Below are 18,183 nucleotides of genomic sequence, written 5' to 3' on the forward strand. Positions count from 1 at the left end.
ATTTCAATGTAAAAATACTGTAAAATGCTTTCTCTTTTCCTACAATTTAAATGAGATTCGAGTAGAACTTTCATGTAAGGATTCTAAAGTTGGTCTTGGGTCAACAATATTTGGGGGAAATATCGCGGCAGGCAGAGTACCTGTAGCCAGTTACCCTGCAGTTTAAACAGAGCTGCAATAATTAAAGTGATGGTACTGTGTAGAAAGCATCTGTAACACCTTACAGGAAAATTGAGAATAAGAGCTCTCAAAAATTGTAACAGAACCCCATTAGGGTGGGATAGGGGCACAGCAGTGCACCTTTAGACCGCTGCCTTAAGATGGGAGTCGTCATTGACCGGCTGCCTCCTGCACGCCCCCTACTCGGGATCGAGTCCAAAACCCAGGCATGTGCCCTGCCCGGGAATCGAACTGCTGTCTCCTGGATCATAGGTCAGTGCTGAACTGCTGAGCCATGCCAGCCGGGCACCAGTTCCTTTTTATAACCCAGTTAATTCTGCTAGTAACAATCATAAGTGTATAAAGGTACTGCTACTGAGATAACATATGACCATCATTGGGAGTGAAGAGTAAGGTGTGGAATGCCAGACTTTTCACTTGGATGGTCTTACATTTAAAAAAAGAAAGAAAATTTATTTCCATTTTTATTTGATGTTTCCAAATATAAAAAAAGTCAAGATTCTTACACCAATTATCTCAATGAGACCATGCAAAGCAATTCAAGTGTATACAACAATCACACACACACCCTTGCTTCAGTTTTGCTGCTTTATACAACTGTGTGATCAACATTGGAAAACTGAATGGCATGTGTCTGGTTGGAAAATTACACCCGTTTACAAAAAAACAACCCAACAACATGCAGGATAGTTGCTACTTTGTGTCTGCAAGTCAATTTACAAACTTATTTGATTCAGGAGGCACATGGGACTGAAAATTTTAGCTGTCCAGTTTTATCCAACTACCCCACAGAAAGCACAAATGACAGTCCCAACACTAATCTTTGGAGGGTTGAGATAGACACTTTTTGATATCTATAGTAGATTCAACTATTGAGCCTGAAAATGTAGGCTTTTCCTCTGAACAGAAATAAATCCTTGGGGCCCCTTCCTCTAATTTTGTTACACTGGGTTCCACCAGAATAGTGGAGCATCCCTCGTTTGAAATTTAGTGTGACGACTGTAAATATGTTGCATTATACAAATTCTTGCTAGTTGCATAGACTAAAGACAGTTTGCTAAATGGCACTGAAAAAATCCTGACTTAAGTGGCACTACTTCATCCAAATATTTCTGACCAAAGAATATTATACAACAATATTTATAGGCTCACTTTTAAGAGATGGCTGACATTAATACTGTACATATTTTACAGATCAAATACATAGTCTAAGAGTTTATAAAATAAGTTCATGCATTGTTAACTCTAAGAATGTCATGTACAAGATACCCCCCCCAAGTACTGTGACAGCATTTCAGGTGGACACAGTCCTATATACAAAAACAATCCAGTTTCTCTGCTGTGTTAGTATGTAATTTAAAGAAACTTCAGAGATTACTGAGAATAAAAACCAGTCCATTGAAGATTGATAGAAAGTGTCAATCTGTGGGATTTAAAATGTGGTTTTTCTTAAACACCCAGAATATATAACCTCTGTACAAAGAAAAATATAAAAATTCTGGATGATCGTGTTTGATCACACTACATAATTTAGAATGAAATGTCATTGGTTAAATTACTCATTCCATTGACAGCATTAATTTGTGAACTAATGTTTACATCTAGTTCAGCTGCATTTATGGCACAAGATCTCATTTTTTAAGTGGCACCAATTTTCCTCAAGTGTAACAGCACTCTATTTTTAGCAGCAATTATATTTTTAAAGGTTAACAATTTGTAGAACAAATGTGCAACTATACTTATTTTCTACTTTTTACTCACCAGTTACAATATTTACAAAAGGCTAATGTCTACATAAAGAATGATCTTGCCCTCATGCCCCACCCCACATCTTATTCAAAGGTTTTCCTTCTCATCTCATTTCTGGCCTATTTGGGGGAAGTACAGGAGTTTCAGACAAGGTACCTATGTATTTTAGAGAGGGTTCTTGGTTTCATATGTATAAAGACCAGTATAAGACAAAATAATTCTTAGTTCAGGTATGTTCCAGTGCCCCAAAAGTTATATGATAAATAGTACCTATTGACACCCTATAAAAGATGAGACATCCTAAAGGTACCCTAACAATCTAAGTCTGTAACAGCTGATCAGCAAGAAGGCCATTTTAATTGTGAAGCAGTCATCACTGACTGGTGTTTGAGGTTATAGACGCTACACCTAGATGTGGTTATTGGTAACCAACAAGTTTAACTGAACAGGTGCCACTAAATTCAAAAACTGAAAAAATATTTTTAAAAAGCAACTTACATTGAGGGAAATTTGGTTCTCAGGTATTCGGTGTAAAGAGAGATTATAGATAAAGGGAATTGGCAACTGTGCTTGCTAAAATTCCATGAATCCAGATTTCATGATAAGTATTTGCTACATGCATTTTGCTTACAATCCCTCCCTAAACATTGCCAATTCTAGAGTTAAAATTTTGTGTTAAAGAGCTATTGAGGAATAGGGGAATTATGCTAGTGACATAATACCTGTTGTGAAAATTGAGACGGGTTGACAAATGCCTGAAAATAGCAAAATAGGTCCTTTGTCAAAATATTGGGCCATACAGAAATAGTCGAAATATGGAATTTATGAATTAAGATTGTTATCCTATGAACAAGTTTTTCTTTAACGTCAAGAATTATTTTTGCTAATTCCTGTAACAGAAGGATTTTTTGAATATATTAATGCTGTGAATGAGAAAACAATTTGGGGGGGGTAAAACATAACCTCAAGTAAGGTGATCTGACAGAAACCACAGACTGGTATCAAATGGACGAAAAACTGAAAAAATGACAAAATAACAAGGAGGGCAGGATGGGGGGCACAGTTAAGGCATCTAAAAAAAATTCCACATGGCTTTGGCTTATTAAAGTATTTTACACTATAAAAAAAAAAGATTTGAAAGCATCTGGAAAACATGCAAATTGTTTGAAAACCTTGCATGGCAAATTCAGACAGTTTGCAAGCGTCATTCAGATGTTTGCCAAAGAAAAGAAAGAAGCCTCTCCCCATGAGACTGCGCATGGTGGGAGATGACCTCCCCATTCTCTCTATCTTCTAGTAGATGGCAAGCCGGAGGTTTGTGCAGCAGTTACAAACAAGGTGTTGTTATCAGGAAGGGAAGGTACTGTGGAATTTCCATTGGACGAAGAACAACCCAGCTTTAGTTTTTCCAGATACTCTGCATGTACAGGCTTATGACACTGGAGAACTTTGATGGCATCTTCTACTTTGAACCACTCTCTCTTCCTTCCTAGAAAACAGTAATGACACTGGTCACTATACAATAAAGTCAAGTTTAAAAACACTGTTAACAATGCTCCTCACACTCTTCCCTCACAAATGACTGTTTTTGGAATGGCTTAGATAACAATATGTTGAAGAATTTAAAAATAATTTGAATGTGGAGATGTATATTTATCTTCCTGTCTCTAAAAGGAAGGTCACCAGAAAACTGGATACAAGTATGCAGTATCTGAATTAAGAGAATTCTGACAGCAAAAAGAAACTTACCTATATTAACAGAATCCTCCCAATCTTCTAATATTTCAGTGACAGTAAGAACATAAACATATGTTCTGTGCTTTCGGTCTTGGTTCTGCTTGAATATAAAAAGAAAAGCATTTTAACCTAGAGGAGCTACTTGTGTACGTATTAAGGGAAAAAATTCAGCTGTGGCCTATTACTGATTAGCATAGCCTATTTACCAACGTGGCCAAGTATGCTCAATTGTATAATCCAGCACAGAAGTGAGTTTATGTAAGACAAAATATTTAAAATGGTGAAATTAGCTCCCAATACTAAACTTTTAGCACTGATTTCTGTCCATCAGATAAGTAAGTAAGACTGGAATGGAATCTATATTAAAAGAACTGCATTCCTGTCATTTTTAAGGTCCTATTCCCTGGAGCTAATCCCGATAGCCTTTCAACACCATGGAAAACTGCTTCCCTGAGGACCTGTAGAGAGCATCCACAGTTAGTTTCAGAACATTCCCCTTAGAGGATTATAAGACACACAGTACAGCCCTACTAACCTAGACTAGGACTTCTCAACCTTCGCTGCCGATTACATCACCCAGGGCGAATGTTTTTTTGAGACACCAGTTAGTTTGAGATGAGGCCTAAGTATTGATATTTAATTTAATTAATTTTTTAAAATGTTTTTATTGATTTCAGAAAGAGGGAGAAACATCAATGATGAGAGAAAGTCATTGATCAGCTGCCTCCTGCATGCCCCCTACTGGGGATTGACCCCAAAACCTGGGCATGTGCCCTGACTGGGAATCAGTTACCTCCTGGTTCACAGGTGGGCGCTCAATCACTGAGCCATGCCAGCTGGGCCTAAGTATTGATATTATTTTTTTATCTTTATTGTTGCAAATATTACAGATGTCCCCTTTTCCCCCTCATTGATCCCCTCCACACCACATACACTCCCACCCCCAGGCCTTCTCCATACCAATGTCTATGTCAATGGGTGATGCTTATAAACATACAAATTCTCTGATTAATCTCTCCCCACCTACTCCCCCGTTCCCACTGAGAACCCTCAGTCTGTCCCATGCTTCTATGTCTCTGGATCTATTTTGTTCATCAGTTTATTATATTCCACATGAGAGAGATCATGTCGTATTTGTCTATCTGGCTTATTTCACTTAGCATAATACTCTCCAGTTCCCTCCATGCTGTCCCAAAGGATAAGAGATCCTTTTTTATAGCTGCATAGTATTCCATGGTGTAAATGTCCCCACAGTTTTTATCCATTCATCTACTGATGGATACTTGGGCTGTTTCCAGATCTTAGCTATTGGAAATAACACTGCTATAGACAAAGGGGTGCATATATTCTTTCTGAATGGTGTTTTGTGATTCTTAGGATATATTCCTAGAAGTGGAATAACTGGGTCAAATGGCAGTTCAGTATTTAATGTTTTCAGGAAACTCCATACTGCTTTCCATAGTCGTTGCACCAAGTATTGATATTTTAAAAGCTTCCAGATGAACTATACGCAGCCAAGGTTGAGAATACCTGGTTCTTCCAATTGTGGAACATTATCTTTAGTCCTACATTCTAACTCAAGTTTACCCATATTAAAACTGCCATCTATTCTCGTCTCTCGGTTCAAAACTAAACACAAGGTGGCCTTAAGACAAAGGGACTCACCTTCAACTCAATTAAAGTTAGCCTTGTTTGGTGTAGTCTAAGACTACAGATAATTGCCCTAATTTTTTCTACCACAAATAACGTGAGTAATCCACTCACTGGAACAGTGATTTTGTCTGTAGGAAGGAGTAAGAATAGTAAAGTAGAGGCATCTCTCACTTAAACATTATTGTTCCTTATTTGTAAGAACTCGTTATCTCCAGGCCTAACAAATGAATATCTTTATATGCTATTATGCTCACGAATGCACTGAAATCACCAGGATGAATGAGTAGGGCAACTCTAATTTTCTTTTATATTTTCTAAGGGGGAAGTTACATTGATTACCATTTTCTGTTCAAATTCTATAAAGTTTAAATTGTACTCTATAAAAATTAAATAGTAAAAGCATTTAATACTATTATCTTCCCATGTTATATAAACTTTATTTAAAATGTGAGAAGTTTTCTTGAAAAATCTTGTCCACATACTGACAAATGTGTTATTTACACCATGGCTTCTCAGAATTGCAGGAAATTCTCAATGTTTTTTAGCTTAACCAGGAGATGGTGCTGTTTAACTGGGTAAAGTGAGTGCTGAATTCTGGGAAAGTTTGAATACTATATTAAGAACTTTACTCTTAATAATTACTGTATTCTGGGAATCAATTCTATCAAGTGCTGCATAATCAGAACTTTTTCTCAATTCCTGTAAAAAGGCTTAAAAACAAAATTTATATGGTTCTATCAGAAGGACTGAGCTAACCCTTAAATAGTGTCTTGAAAACAGTCATACTGTATCTGAGAATAGCTTGGGCCTCATGATTTGACCTCATTTCTCCCTATCTTCCACAGACTACCTACCACTTCCAAATTTCCTCCCCACAAATTCCATTCTGCATTCAGTGATGAGAATTCTATGCTTTTAGCATCTATTCTATGTATCTGAGCTATGTATCCTCACACAGCCCTTTAAGGATAGTCATTATGTATATCATCTAGGGTACATTTCCAGACAGTATCCACAAGAGACTTAGGCCCTTAGGTGACACTGAGGATACTGTACCTCCTAAAAAGTCTATACCTAAACAGCATTCAGTGAATCAAGAGAGAAGTCTATCTCCATCAACTTCACTGTATTGTCATATAGAAGTAATTACTACTGTAACAATGCTTGTATATAACTGACAGTACAGGAAAATTAAGTGGTTTTTACTTCCCTCCCTCCTAATTCTTATGGCTTACTTGCCTAGTGATAGTTTTAGAGGAATGTCTACTTTAGTTTAGGCTGCTGCCAGATTATCTGGCTCATTAGGAAGGAATGATTAATTCTCTTATCAGCAAACCAAGGATTACTTTTCTTGAGAGAAAGACATACAGACAGACACAGAAACAGCTATGTGAGAAACACTGATTGGTTGCTTCCCACATGTGGCCCAACCAGGGATCAAACCCGCCACGGTGCAAAGGACTACACTCCAACCGAGCCACACTGGTCAGGGCCCAAGGATTACTTTTGTAACTCACCTCAAATATGCCCAGGAGTCTGCCTAATTTTCCTTTGACTCCAGCCTATTAAAAAAAGATGAAATGTAAAAATTTTACCCTTTCATAACAAAATTGATATGAAAATTACTTTCTGGCTACTTCAACTTTTAAACCTGAACACAATAGGTCCTCCCATACTAAGTCTGTTTCTGTGACTTTTGGGGGGGGGGGGGGGGAGCTGTGCAAAGATTCACGATGTGTGGTTTGCTATAATACACCACTTCATTCACAACTTCCTGTTGATCAGACTAATTGTCATTTATTTTGTAAGAAATGGCAAGGACTGACCAAAAATTAACTTCCTATAAATTGGGGATAATCTTCCTGAATTTTGGAAACAGAATTTTCTCTGAACTGATAAGTACTCTTCCCTTCTTACTTCAAGGCCTATCTCTTCCTTTATCCACACATCTCAGGAGGTACAATTTTTTCTACATGCTACTTCTACTGCAGAGTCCTCATTACGCTTACCTAGTAAAAGACTGGATCTTCAATGTGCCCTCGATTCAAATCCACACTGTGAACTAATAGACTGGTACATGCTTATCTTCTCTATCTCAGATGTGTTCTTCCCTCAAGAAGCCACTCATCCTTCAGGACCCATCTCTATGAAACCTCTCCAGCTACACACCAAGGCCCAAAGGAGAGCTTTAGTATTACTTTCCCATTTATACTCTGCTGTTCAATAACTTTTTATGGCACTTACTACGCTGTTCGGCCTGTGAGTAAAAGCAAGTTGTATATCATCAGGTTTAAGAAGTAGGCCATGTTTGCTTTTGTGCATGTGTGTACGCATGTGTTAACTTTCAGATGAAACAAGTAAAATAAAAGCAATTTGTTTCTCATTCATTTGAAAAAGAATCATACCACATGATTAATGTCTCAGTATGTATTCACTCAGTGTAATACTAACCTTGCTCTGGGCAAGGCCATCATGTTATATACTGATCACTGATCGGACTTATTGTTTGTTACGCAATTCCATGTTCCACACTGAGTTTAGCTCTATTTTACCGGGTAGGAAAAATATCTGCTTAGCAAAATGCTGGATAAAGTCATGTGCTTAAAAATGTTAAACTAGGCTACAAAAAAATCACTCATGTGACCTGCCTTCTTGCCTTCTCCTAGTGTATGTAACAAAGTGCCTTGTTTGTGAACCAGAAGACTGTCCTGTAAAACCCAAAATACAGTCTGTGTGGAAGGAGAAAATAGACAATACTGTTCACCTCACCTCTTCATAAACCTCCCTCACGGCAGCACCGCCAGGCTCCTCCTCAGGCTCCATTCCTCCTCCTGGGACAATCCATTGGTCTGGGTACCGACTGCTGCTCACCAATAGCACCTGTAAGACCCATGGTAACCTTATATTCCCAGCCTAAGAAGAACTATCCATATAAGTGACATTCTCAATCCTTTACAAGATTGTAAATCTCTTCTAGATTAACCCACTTTTAAATTTCATTAACATTATTAGGGGTACACATTATACCACAAGAAAAACAGTTGACAGCCTTTGTAAACACTGTCTCTGTGAATTTAAACTAACAGATTCAATTAGTAAAACTCTAATTCTTAGATATTAACAAAGGATAAAAACTGAGACTTGGTTTAATAGCCCCAGAGCTATATACACTGAGCGCTTGTGGTCAGATTCATAATTCTTTAGTTACAGAACCTTATTATTCTTCCAAATTTAAGGATATGTAACCATAGGCAGGTCACCCTTGTTCCTTCATCTATAAAATGTAAGAATACTCAGGAGATAACACGTGCTGTGAGAAAGGAATAGGAATATTCATGTAAAGCCAATGCTGCATACATAAAGAATTCTTGTCATTTTTATACTTAAGATTAGCCGGAAAGAGGCACCCTTCATATTCTAAACCTATATAAATTCGCAGAAGTTGCTCCATTTTGATAATAGGCAGTTTTGTTTTGTTTTTTTAAATATATCTTTATTGATTTCAGCGAGAAGAAGGGAGAGGGAGAGATAGAAACATCAAGGATGAGAGAGTCATTGATCGGCTGCCTCCTGCACGCCCCCGACTGAGGATCGAGCCCGCAACCTGGGCATGTGCCCTGACCAGGAATCGAACCACGATCTGCTAGATCCTAGGCCAATGCTCAACCGCTGAGCCATGCCCAGCTGGGCAAGAATAGGCAGTTTTAATTTATGTTCTAGCAAAGGGTTGTCAAGCTATGGCCTACTGCCTGTTTTTGTACAGTCTGTGAGCTAAAAATGGTTTTTATATATGTAAATAATATGAAATTCAAATTTCAATGTTCATAAATAAAATTTTAGGAGAACCCAGACTCATTCATTTTTTACGTATCGTCTGTGAATGATTTTGTGCTACAACTAGAGTTGAGTAGTAGTGACAGTGATAATATAGCTTGCGAAGCATAAAATATCTGGCCCTTTACAGGAAAGGTCTGCAGTCCCCAATCAAGAACAGCATTAAGCTTGAAATGTGCAAACACTTAAAACAACAACTGTTATCACAGAGTATCCTAGAGGTTCACTTTTTTAACAGTACCTGAAACAAGCTTACATATTCATCTTATAAATGAAAATTTGTGGGCTAGGATAGATTGAAATTCACCCAAGTTAAAAAAAAAAAAAAAAAGTCTATGATAAATAACCAAATGATGTTTATGAAGATAACAGATGTCTTAACTAACCTGAACAAAAATGTTTGTAAAATTACCTTAGTATATTGCCTTCAAGTAAATGTAAACAGTTCTCACCAGATAAATAAATCAATTTAGGGCAAAGTTTAATCTGCTATGTGGGTCCTGATTTTTTTTTGACATGCATGCCAGTAGTTCTATCTACCCAGTTCCCTCCCTCCTGCCAGAGGAACTGCTGACCTGAAAAGTTCACAGACAGCACAGGATTCACCTCCTACTTGAGTAAGCTGCCAGGAACTCAACCTGCCCCAACTGGAAAGTTCCAGGCTGACAGCAGTTTGGCAACTCCCAGCTTTCCCCCCAAACCTCTAAAATGTTTGAAGCAGAAGGTATGGTGATACCTATTCAGGCACATGGTTTGAAAAAAAACAGACACCTTTGCCTATGGACACACCATCACCCCAGAACAGTGATCATTTAATGTTCAATGGATCTGAACATTGTTTCTTTCATTCTTTCTTTTTTTGCCTTCAGAGATTAGGAGAGTGAGAAACATAAATGTGAGAAAGACACATCGACTGGCTGCCTCCCGCACATCCAGACTGACCGGGGCCAAGCCTGCAACTGAGGTACTCATCCTTGAGCAGAACTGAACCCAGGACCCTTCAGTCCACAGGCCAACAGATTAACCACTGAGCCAAACTGGCTAGGGCTGTTTCTCTCATTCTTGATCTGAATAGGACTCTGTTGCTCCCACTAGCATCATTCCTTCAAGTGTATATATAACTGACAAAACAGTGGCAAGTCCAGAGACAGCACTGTAGATTAAGACAATGGCTGACAAAGCCATAGCTAAAGTACTAATGGCTGACATTGAGGGTACCATCAAGTCCAAACGCAGCAATTTGGGTAAAATAAAAAGGTCTTAAATTTAAGCTTTCTTAAGTATTAACAAATAGGGCTTGCATATCAAAACTGGAAACTAAAGAGCCAGAATAAGCAAATCTAGCAAGAATCTATGGTATACAAAGGCTTTGGCCCTATATTAAGACTGGCAAATGGCCCGGCCGGCATGGCTCTGCAGGCATGGCTCAGCAGTTGAGCATCGACCCATGATCCAGGAGATCGCAGTTAGATTCCCAGTCAGGGCACATGCCCAGGTTGCAGGATCGATCCCCAGCAGCGGGCATGCAGGAGGCAGCCAATCAATGACTCTCTCAACACTGATGATTTTTATCCCTCTCTCTCTCTCCCTGAACTCAATAAAGACATATATATATATAAAAAAAAGACTGGCAAATGAACCTAAGTTTTTAAGTTAAAACAAAAATGTTTAAGGTACACACAAGTATTATATCTTGCAACAAGGGAAAAGTACTGGTCCTGATTGCAGAGTTGGAGGCCTCTTCCTGGTCACTAGGTGTGTGTTAGGGATAACCTGGTTTCTATTGCCTGAATGAAATTCTTACTACACAATTCTATGCTCTCTAAGCAACTTCCTTGATTACCTTCATAATAGGTCAGAATGATGCAGGTGGCTAGCCACCGGAAAAGTACATCTTCACTTAGTAACTAGGCAGTTTTAAAACCATAGATATTCATAATGTTTGAGTTCTGAAAAAAATAAAGTTCAGTGTCATGTATCTAGGTCAATGACAGTTATATTCCCATTTGTCCAAGATAAAAGCTAAATTACATAAGTTTAATAATGTTGAAAAACCCATTAATATAGTCTGTGCCTGCTTTTCTGAAACTAATACTTAAGCTTCCAATTTAATAGCAAATCTTTATCTACAGGACTTCATTAACATATGACTAAACTTCTCTTCCAAAGTCAGTGACATGGAGCTCCTGCATGGTTCAACAACTCCCTTCATAAATTACTGTTTAGAAAGCATCAAGAAAACAGATCCATATTAGTTTTGGACGAATGATTTAGCTGAAACCAAGAACTTTTTGTGTGCTGACATCCCAAAATGATCAAATTGGATTAAACTATTAACTTGACATGCATCTTTCCAAAAATGATCAACTTAAATGAGTTATTAATACCTGTGTACAAAAATAATCAATGCCTCAACTACTAGCCTAAGAGATGTGATAAGGAGACTTTGGTGATGGTACAGGTTTGAAAACCAGTATGTTTCATCAAGTACTTGCCTACTCGTCTTCAGCAGTTCATTCGGGGTTCAAATGAGGTCATGGCCACATCTGTGTGTGGAGCAGAGGGCAAGCGAGGGTGGTAATGAAAGAGCAAGAACCGAGGGATATACTCCATAGACAAGAGTAGACAGAACTATGGCATGGGTCTGCCAGGGCAGAAGAAATGAATCCGAGTAGCATAAGCAGAGACAAGAACAATTAAAACCCCTCCAACACACTGGAAGAACCTAAACCTATAGAACCACATCCCAAAGTATTATTCAATTGTCACCCCCAAAGCCATCTAAACATTTCTAGAACATCCTCAATCTACTAGGATCTATAATATAGCATTAGGATGCTAACTAATGCTCTGAAAATGATATTACTGAAGTAACAAAGGCTATAAAAGCTTATTCAGTAAGGATAAACCAACAGCTAACAGAACCATATATGGTCATTCATAGGTTTTTAAATTCCCTCTCAACTACCTTATTAAGTATATTAAACTTTGTATATACAAAAAGATGGCAGTCTGTCACTTTAGTGACAAGACAGATGAAAGTAAGCGTTCAATGTTTCGGATAAGCCAGAGCTGAGACCAAAGAAAAGATTTATAAAAGGAGGTTAGTCCACCCACCAGACTGCAGAATTAGGCTGGAATCACACTCAAACTCCAAAGCCAGTGCTGAGTGTTGAAAAGGGAAGACATTCTTCTCTGGTCCAACCTGACCACCTTCACATAAGCACTCCTGCTACACTAACAGACCTTGCTCCTCTTTCCATATGTTAGATGTTTATTAGAATAAAACACCATTTACCTGGCATTGTTGAAAAGCCATTTCTCAGACTTGTTTTCTTAGATATTAATGTTTCAAACATTTGGAATAGAAGTATTTCTCAAATCCTTCCCACTGGGGAGATGTAAGAGTGTGTAAACTAAAAATGCTGTTCAAATTCTATGCAATTCAGTTATGCCTTTGGAGGGTGGAGGTACATAGCTAGTCCCCTATAGCCAGTGGCCCCAAATTGCCCTTTGTGTTGCACCTTTTACCCTTAAAACTGCCCTTGGCTAAGGCCTGCTTCTGGGAACAAGTCACTACAGATGAACACTTCTCTCCTGGTAAAAACAAAGTTATCCAGAGAACCTCTCAAGTGGTCCCTAAATCTAAGAATGAAGAGTTTTATTTTGTGAATTGTATTTTGAGGCTGTTTTGGGGCGCTTGTTTCCCCCCCCCCCCATTATCATGAACTAGGATCACATGAATGGCTAAACTACCTCTACCATAATTAACTATTCCATAGGCATTTAGCCAAAATTAGGCCAGCAGCGTATTAGAAATACCCATTATGCAAACAGACATTTTAAAAGCTCACAGGTTACAACAATGTAGAGGTTGGTGACATTTCCCTGTGTATAGAAAAGGCTGACTTTGGATATTTATTTCATTTCAATGAGTGGTTCCATTTGAACCAGGTATCTGAGGAAGTAGGAGCCCTAGAACATGCTTGTGAAAAAGGTGGTCCACCTGATGACCCTATGTGTAAAAATGCTGGTAGAGACTCAGGTGCACTAATATTTGTTATTAGAATTGTTTTTGTTTATTAAGAGTTCTGGTTTTAGAGTTCCATAGGTTTTAAGACTTATTTTTCCCATAAGCCTTAATTTTATGCATGATTTTGTAGAACTCAAGATATTTTGGGGATACATATTCAGGATTCTGGAGAACAGGGCCCCTGGTTCAGGAAGCTTAAAAGCTATTTAGAACAGTAAGTCAAAATGGAAGTCAGCCCAGAGGACAGGGTGAGCCTCCTCCCTACTCTGTGGGAATATAGTGTATGTTCTTGGGGCATGGGGGTAGTAGCTGTGCATCCCTCCTCCCTCAGCTCTGGCCCCCTGAACAATAAACTGCCCTGTCTTAAAAAAAAAAAAAAAAAAAAAAAGTCAGTACTTACAACTGTTTTGTCAATGTTTCTCACTAACTGTGCCTGGATCCCACCCAAGATCAAGTCATTTCTATTTCTCCCTTTAGCACTGTATCCTATTTTGCTGCCAGGTCATTCTCAAAATGGAATACATCTAAAATCTAAATGTTACTTGTTTGAAACTAAAAGTTCCTTTCTTGCCTAGATAGTCTTCAGACTTACATTTAAGGTGCTCTGTTGTTCAACTATTATTTGTCCTATTCTGTCCTAAGCTGCAGCCCAACCAGACCACAGCAACAACCAAGCCTTGCTCTGTGATGCTCGGTTCTTACTTTCCCACTCACTGAAATCCAACTCCAAATGACTCACCCTGGGCCTTAACCCTCGAGCAGCCAATGGCAGGCACTTTTGCCTTACTTTCCCCCTTTTTCATCAGTCATTTATCTTAACCCCCTGCTATAGAATGTTCCTTAGGAGCTGACACTATCTTTGCATCCCCGTTAAAGTTAAAAAGTATCAAGTATGTGCCCTAGCCGGTTTGGCTTAGTGGTTAGAGCATCGGCTGGCGGACTGAAGGGTCCCGGGTTCAGTTCCCACCACGGACACGTACCTCAGTTACAGACTCGATCCCCGGCTCTGGTCAGAGTCTGAGCAGGAGGCAACCAATTGATGTGTCTCTCTCACATCGATGTTTCTCTGTCTCCCCCTTCCACTCTCTGAAAAGCAGTGGAAAAAATATCCTTGGGTGAGGATTAAAAAAAAAAAGTATCAAACATAAATATGTTCAAAGGAATCCATTTTTGGCTACATTTTGTGAATGTATGCCTCCTTTCATTGCACAGGCACAGTATCCTATCCCAGGGACTCTACAGGATGTATATTTGTGGGCTTGTCCAGAATCCCAACTGCCAAAACTTAGGCTAGTTCCACACCAAAGTAACTAGCTGACAAGAGAATGATCAAATGAACACAGACTTAAAAGAACCTGGGCCCAAAATGATCTGCCAGCTTCTTTGACCTTGATAAATTACTTCTGCTGCCCAATTTATTTCTATACAAATCTAATGCTTGTTACTTAGCTCACAGGACAGAAAAACATAAAATGGAAAAATACATAAAAACACCCCAAAAGAATATAGACTTGTTAAAACAGCCTTCTTTCCTAGAGCAACCTGTTCAAAAGTAAAGGGTACTACTTGAGAACTCTTTCAGCACAGGGACAGCCAAATAACTGCACTGCATAGCTTTCTGGGTTCATACAGCAATTACTATTTTATTTTGATTTACATTCTGTAAACATTTCATCATAAAATTAAGCATACATTTAAATCTCCCAACCAGGATATAAGTGTTCTTAACCCAGTAAGGGGAAACAAAATCTTACCTATTAGCTAAAGAGAGGTGGAAAGTCAGCAGTGTAATTTCAACAGAATGGGAAAAATTCATAGCAAAACACCAAGATGTCCAGGAAAGCTAACTAATAGGGTTCATTCTGTAATTATCGTATAATAGAAAGAGCCCCCAAATATACACAACTACAGAAATGAAGATGTTCCTGAAGTGCTAAAGCAGCCATTAAAAGTGGCTGTGCATTTCAGAGAATTCAGAGCCTTCCCTCAGAGCATATTCTCTGATTCACTTGGTTTCTCAACTCAGAGGTTATCAGATTTACAAAGTTTTATGTAATGGATTTATCTAATAAATTCTCCAAATCTTGTTCCTTACTTCATTTTATCTAATCGCACTAGTCTCTTGACTCAACTACAGGCTAGTAATTTAGCATTGATTACAGTAGAAATAATTTCCCAGCACAAAAAGACCTCATTTATCGGCTAAGGCAATTTCCGAAGTTCTCAGACTTTGCATTACCATTCACACAATACAGACCATTTCAATTTCCTCCCATTTCCCATATTTTCCCCTGGGAACTTGTGTTTTACAAAGCCTGGATTCCAAGTTCACATTATGGCAAGACTTCAAAGTCACTACTTTCAGAAAGGCCTCCAAGCTCAGCCTCACAAAATCTCACTCATTCAGCAAATAGTGTGCACCCAATTGCTATGGGCTGGGCCCCATGCCAAGAGCCCAGCATCAGGAGCAGGGACCAGAGATCTGACTTTACCACTTCTTAATTATGTCACATGTCAGTACTTATGTTCTGCAATTGTCTCCTCATCTATAAAATAAGAGGATTAAATGTAACAAAGTTAAAGGGCTTCAGGCAATGCCCCCCACAAGATAAGCACTCAACTAAAAATGTGGCTACACAATAGTGAGCATATCAAACAAGATCCTTGACCTATCTAGATCACTTTTGGCTATTATGCTTTGTCCTCAAGCGGTCCTTCCCTCAAGGACCTTCTAATTTTTTTTTTATTTAAATAGAATGGAATTCATGCTGGTTGACTTTGTAAAAGTTAAACACCTTTCCACTTCTACTTTCTATCTCTCCTAAGTAGGCCCAGCTCAGAGAGACCAATTTTTTCTAAAAATGTAGGTTTAACACTTAAAGATCCCCAGCTGTGCACTGATCATTACTAAAAAGCTTGGTTTCTTTTCAAAAAAATAAAGACAAATCAAGAGTTGGAAGAGCACCATTTTGAAGCACTGTGATTTGTTAGCATGCTAAGAACTGAGTGTACACGATGTCATACTCAGCCTAACTACAGGGACTAGCAATAAGGAAGCCATTAAATTCCCATCTCCAGCTTTAGCCTGTATTTTACTGTGTAGTTGGTTATGGAAGCGGAACTCAGAATGCTATTTTTCCCGTCTAATCATTTTAGGTAGTGCCAATGCTAAAACTTCTCGGACTATTATTGCCCTAAGCAAATTTAAAGCAGTGAGCCATTTTTAAATTAAGTAGATGTAACCGAAATAAGTAAAAACTGTTCTCCAGGGAAACCTCAAGGGCCTATCAACCCAATGCAGTCGGATAAGTTACAGATTGACTGCTTACTCTCAGAATAAGAAAGACGGCTCCTCTCCAGATGTCAAGCCCAAAACAGCAAAGTAAAGAAGCTTTGATGAACATGCTGAGAGCCAGAGATTACTGTCTGGAAATGGCAACTTTGCCCACCTCTAGTTCATCCCCCTTCTGGCGTTGTTCCGCATGTTTCACTAACCATTTTTCTGCAATTAGAAAACTTTAAATGGAAGCTTTAAAAAAAATTCAAGTATAATTATGACAAGTGCGTGTGAGTTCAACAAGCCACTTAAAAGTGGGACTAACAGAACTAGACAGAATGGGTTTTTATTTTAAAGCACCGGGGCTGTCGGCTTTCCCACAAACCAGCCTAGATCGAATACGAGACCGCCAACTGTTGTAACATAGAAGGGAAATGTAAGAAGAGGCAGAAAGGCGAGGGCTGCAACGCTCACGCCATTTCCACTCCCTCCATTAGCACTCGAGATCTGTCTGGCTTTACGCTCAGTTCGCACGTTAAGATGGTGACTGGCGAGGCGCGACCCACACGGCGGGGGCCTTCCCGGGGCCCGGAGGCGTCTCGGCCTCGGTCTGCACCGCGTCCCCGTTGGAGAACGTTAGGCTGGGCGAGCCCCTTTGTCTCTTCTATCAACCCCGAGAAAGAAAGGAAGGAAGGAGGCAGGGACGGAGGGTGGGAGGGAGGGAGGGAGGGAAGGGGGGTCAATCCCTCCCAGCCCCGCAACCGGGCGGAGGGGCGGGCGGGCCGAGAGCTGGGGCCAGCGCCCCGACCGCCCGGGCCCCGCTGAGGGCCGAGCGCGCCGGCCCCTCACCTCGTCCTCCTGCTCGCTCCGGAAGCACAGGCACGCCGCCCGCTTCTTGAAGCCCTCGCGGTCGTAGGTCCGCGTCTGGTTGGGCTTGAACTTCATCATAGAGGCGGGCTCTGGCTGCCGCTGCTGCTCCGGACGCCGCCGCGGGGGCCCGGCCGCCGCCACCCCGCCGGGGAGTGGGGGCGAGGGCGAGTCGGGCGCAGGGGTGTCGGGAGGCGAGGCGGCGGCGCGGGGAGGGCGGCGAGGCCGGTCAGTCCCGAAGCCGGCGGCCGCTCCGACGCGGGGCAAGGCGCGAGCGCGGGTCACTGGAGCCCGGGAGCCGGGGAGGAAGCGCCGCCTCTGCCTGGGCTTCCGCCGCTCTCCATGGAGCCCGCCACCCGCTCGCCTCCGCTCCCTCCCGTCGTCGTCGCCGCCGTCGCCGCCGCCGCCGCCAAGGGGAAGAGCGAGGCTCGAGGACCGCACCACGAGGAGACAGTTGCGGAGACTCGCACTGACTGGGTAGCAGCGCCGCCCCCTCCGCCCTGTTTAAGCGGCCGGGCGCACGCCCCGCCCCGCCCCGCGCGCTCCGCCCTGCGCGCCGAGCGCCTGCGCGCGGGGACCGTTGCGGCGGGGGGGGAGGGGGCAGAGCCGGCCTCGGCGCCGGGGTCTGGCTGCGGCGGGCGCGCCGCCGAGCGCGGGACGGCAGTGCGGCTGCAATGGCAGGGGCGGAAGGAAGCAGGGGCCCCTTCCTCGGGGTGATAAATCCTGCGACTCTCCCCGGGGGGCCTTGAGCCCCGTCTCCGCGAGCGGGGCTGTGACCGCACGGTCCTGGGGAGGAAATGCCGGCGCGCCTCGCAGGGTTGCAGTCTCCGCAGTGGCCGTGTAGACGCGTCCA

General features: G+C 41.1%; 1 protein-coding gene across 2 annotated transcripts; it reads right to left on the bottom strand.

Annotated features, from left to right (window-relative positions):
* Nucleotides 1-607: 607 nt before the first annotated feature.
* Nucleotides 608-17,822, bottom strand: NUDT4 (nudix hydrolase 4). 2 transcript variants are annotated; one of them, XM_081129951.1, is made up of 5 exons: nucleotides 17,313-17,822; nucleotides 8,089-8,199; nucleotides 6,837-6,881; nucleotides 3,679-3,766; nucleotides 608-3,418 (listed from the first exon to the last, which is right to left on the bottom strand). In XM_081129951.1, the coding sequence occupies exons 1-5, from the start codon at nucleotides 17,409-17,411 to the stop codon at nucleotides 3,216-3,218; spliced, it is 546 nt and encodes a 181-aa protein (XP_080986077.1). In that variant the 5' UTR covers nucleotides 17,412-17,822; the 3' UTR covers nucleotides 608-3,215. The 2 variants fall into 2 exon arrangements, with proteins under 2 accessions (XP_080986077.1, XP_080986076.1); XM_081129950.1 differs by having other exon boundaries at nucleotides 3,679-3,763; nucleotides 17,313-17,803.
* Between the last annotated feature and the right edge of the window lie 361 nt (nucleotides 17,823-18,183).

The sequence above is a fragment of the Miniopterus schreibersii genome (assembly GCF_964146895.1).
Source record: "Miniopterus schreibersii genome assembly, chromosome: 2".
NCBI classification, from domain to species: Eukaryota; Metazoa; Chordata; class Mammalia; order Chiroptera; family Miniopteridae; genus Miniopterus; species Miniopterus schreibersii.

Excerpts from the sequence above, each read along its gene's own strand:
- NUDT4 (XM_081129951.1), bottom strand. The coding sequence starts at position 17,411 with ATGATGAAGTTCAAGCCCAACCAGACGCGGACCTACGACCGCGAGGGC. Across the intron at positions 6,882-8,088 it reads TGAGGGAGGTTTATGAAGAG|GCTGGAGTCAAAGGAAAATT; the intron begins GTGAGGTGAACA and ends TTTTTTTAATAG. Across the intron at positions 3,419-3,678 it reads GGAGGATTCTGTTAATATAG|GAAGGAAGAGAGAGTGGTTC; the intron begins GTAAGTTTCTTT and ends ACTGTTTTCTAG.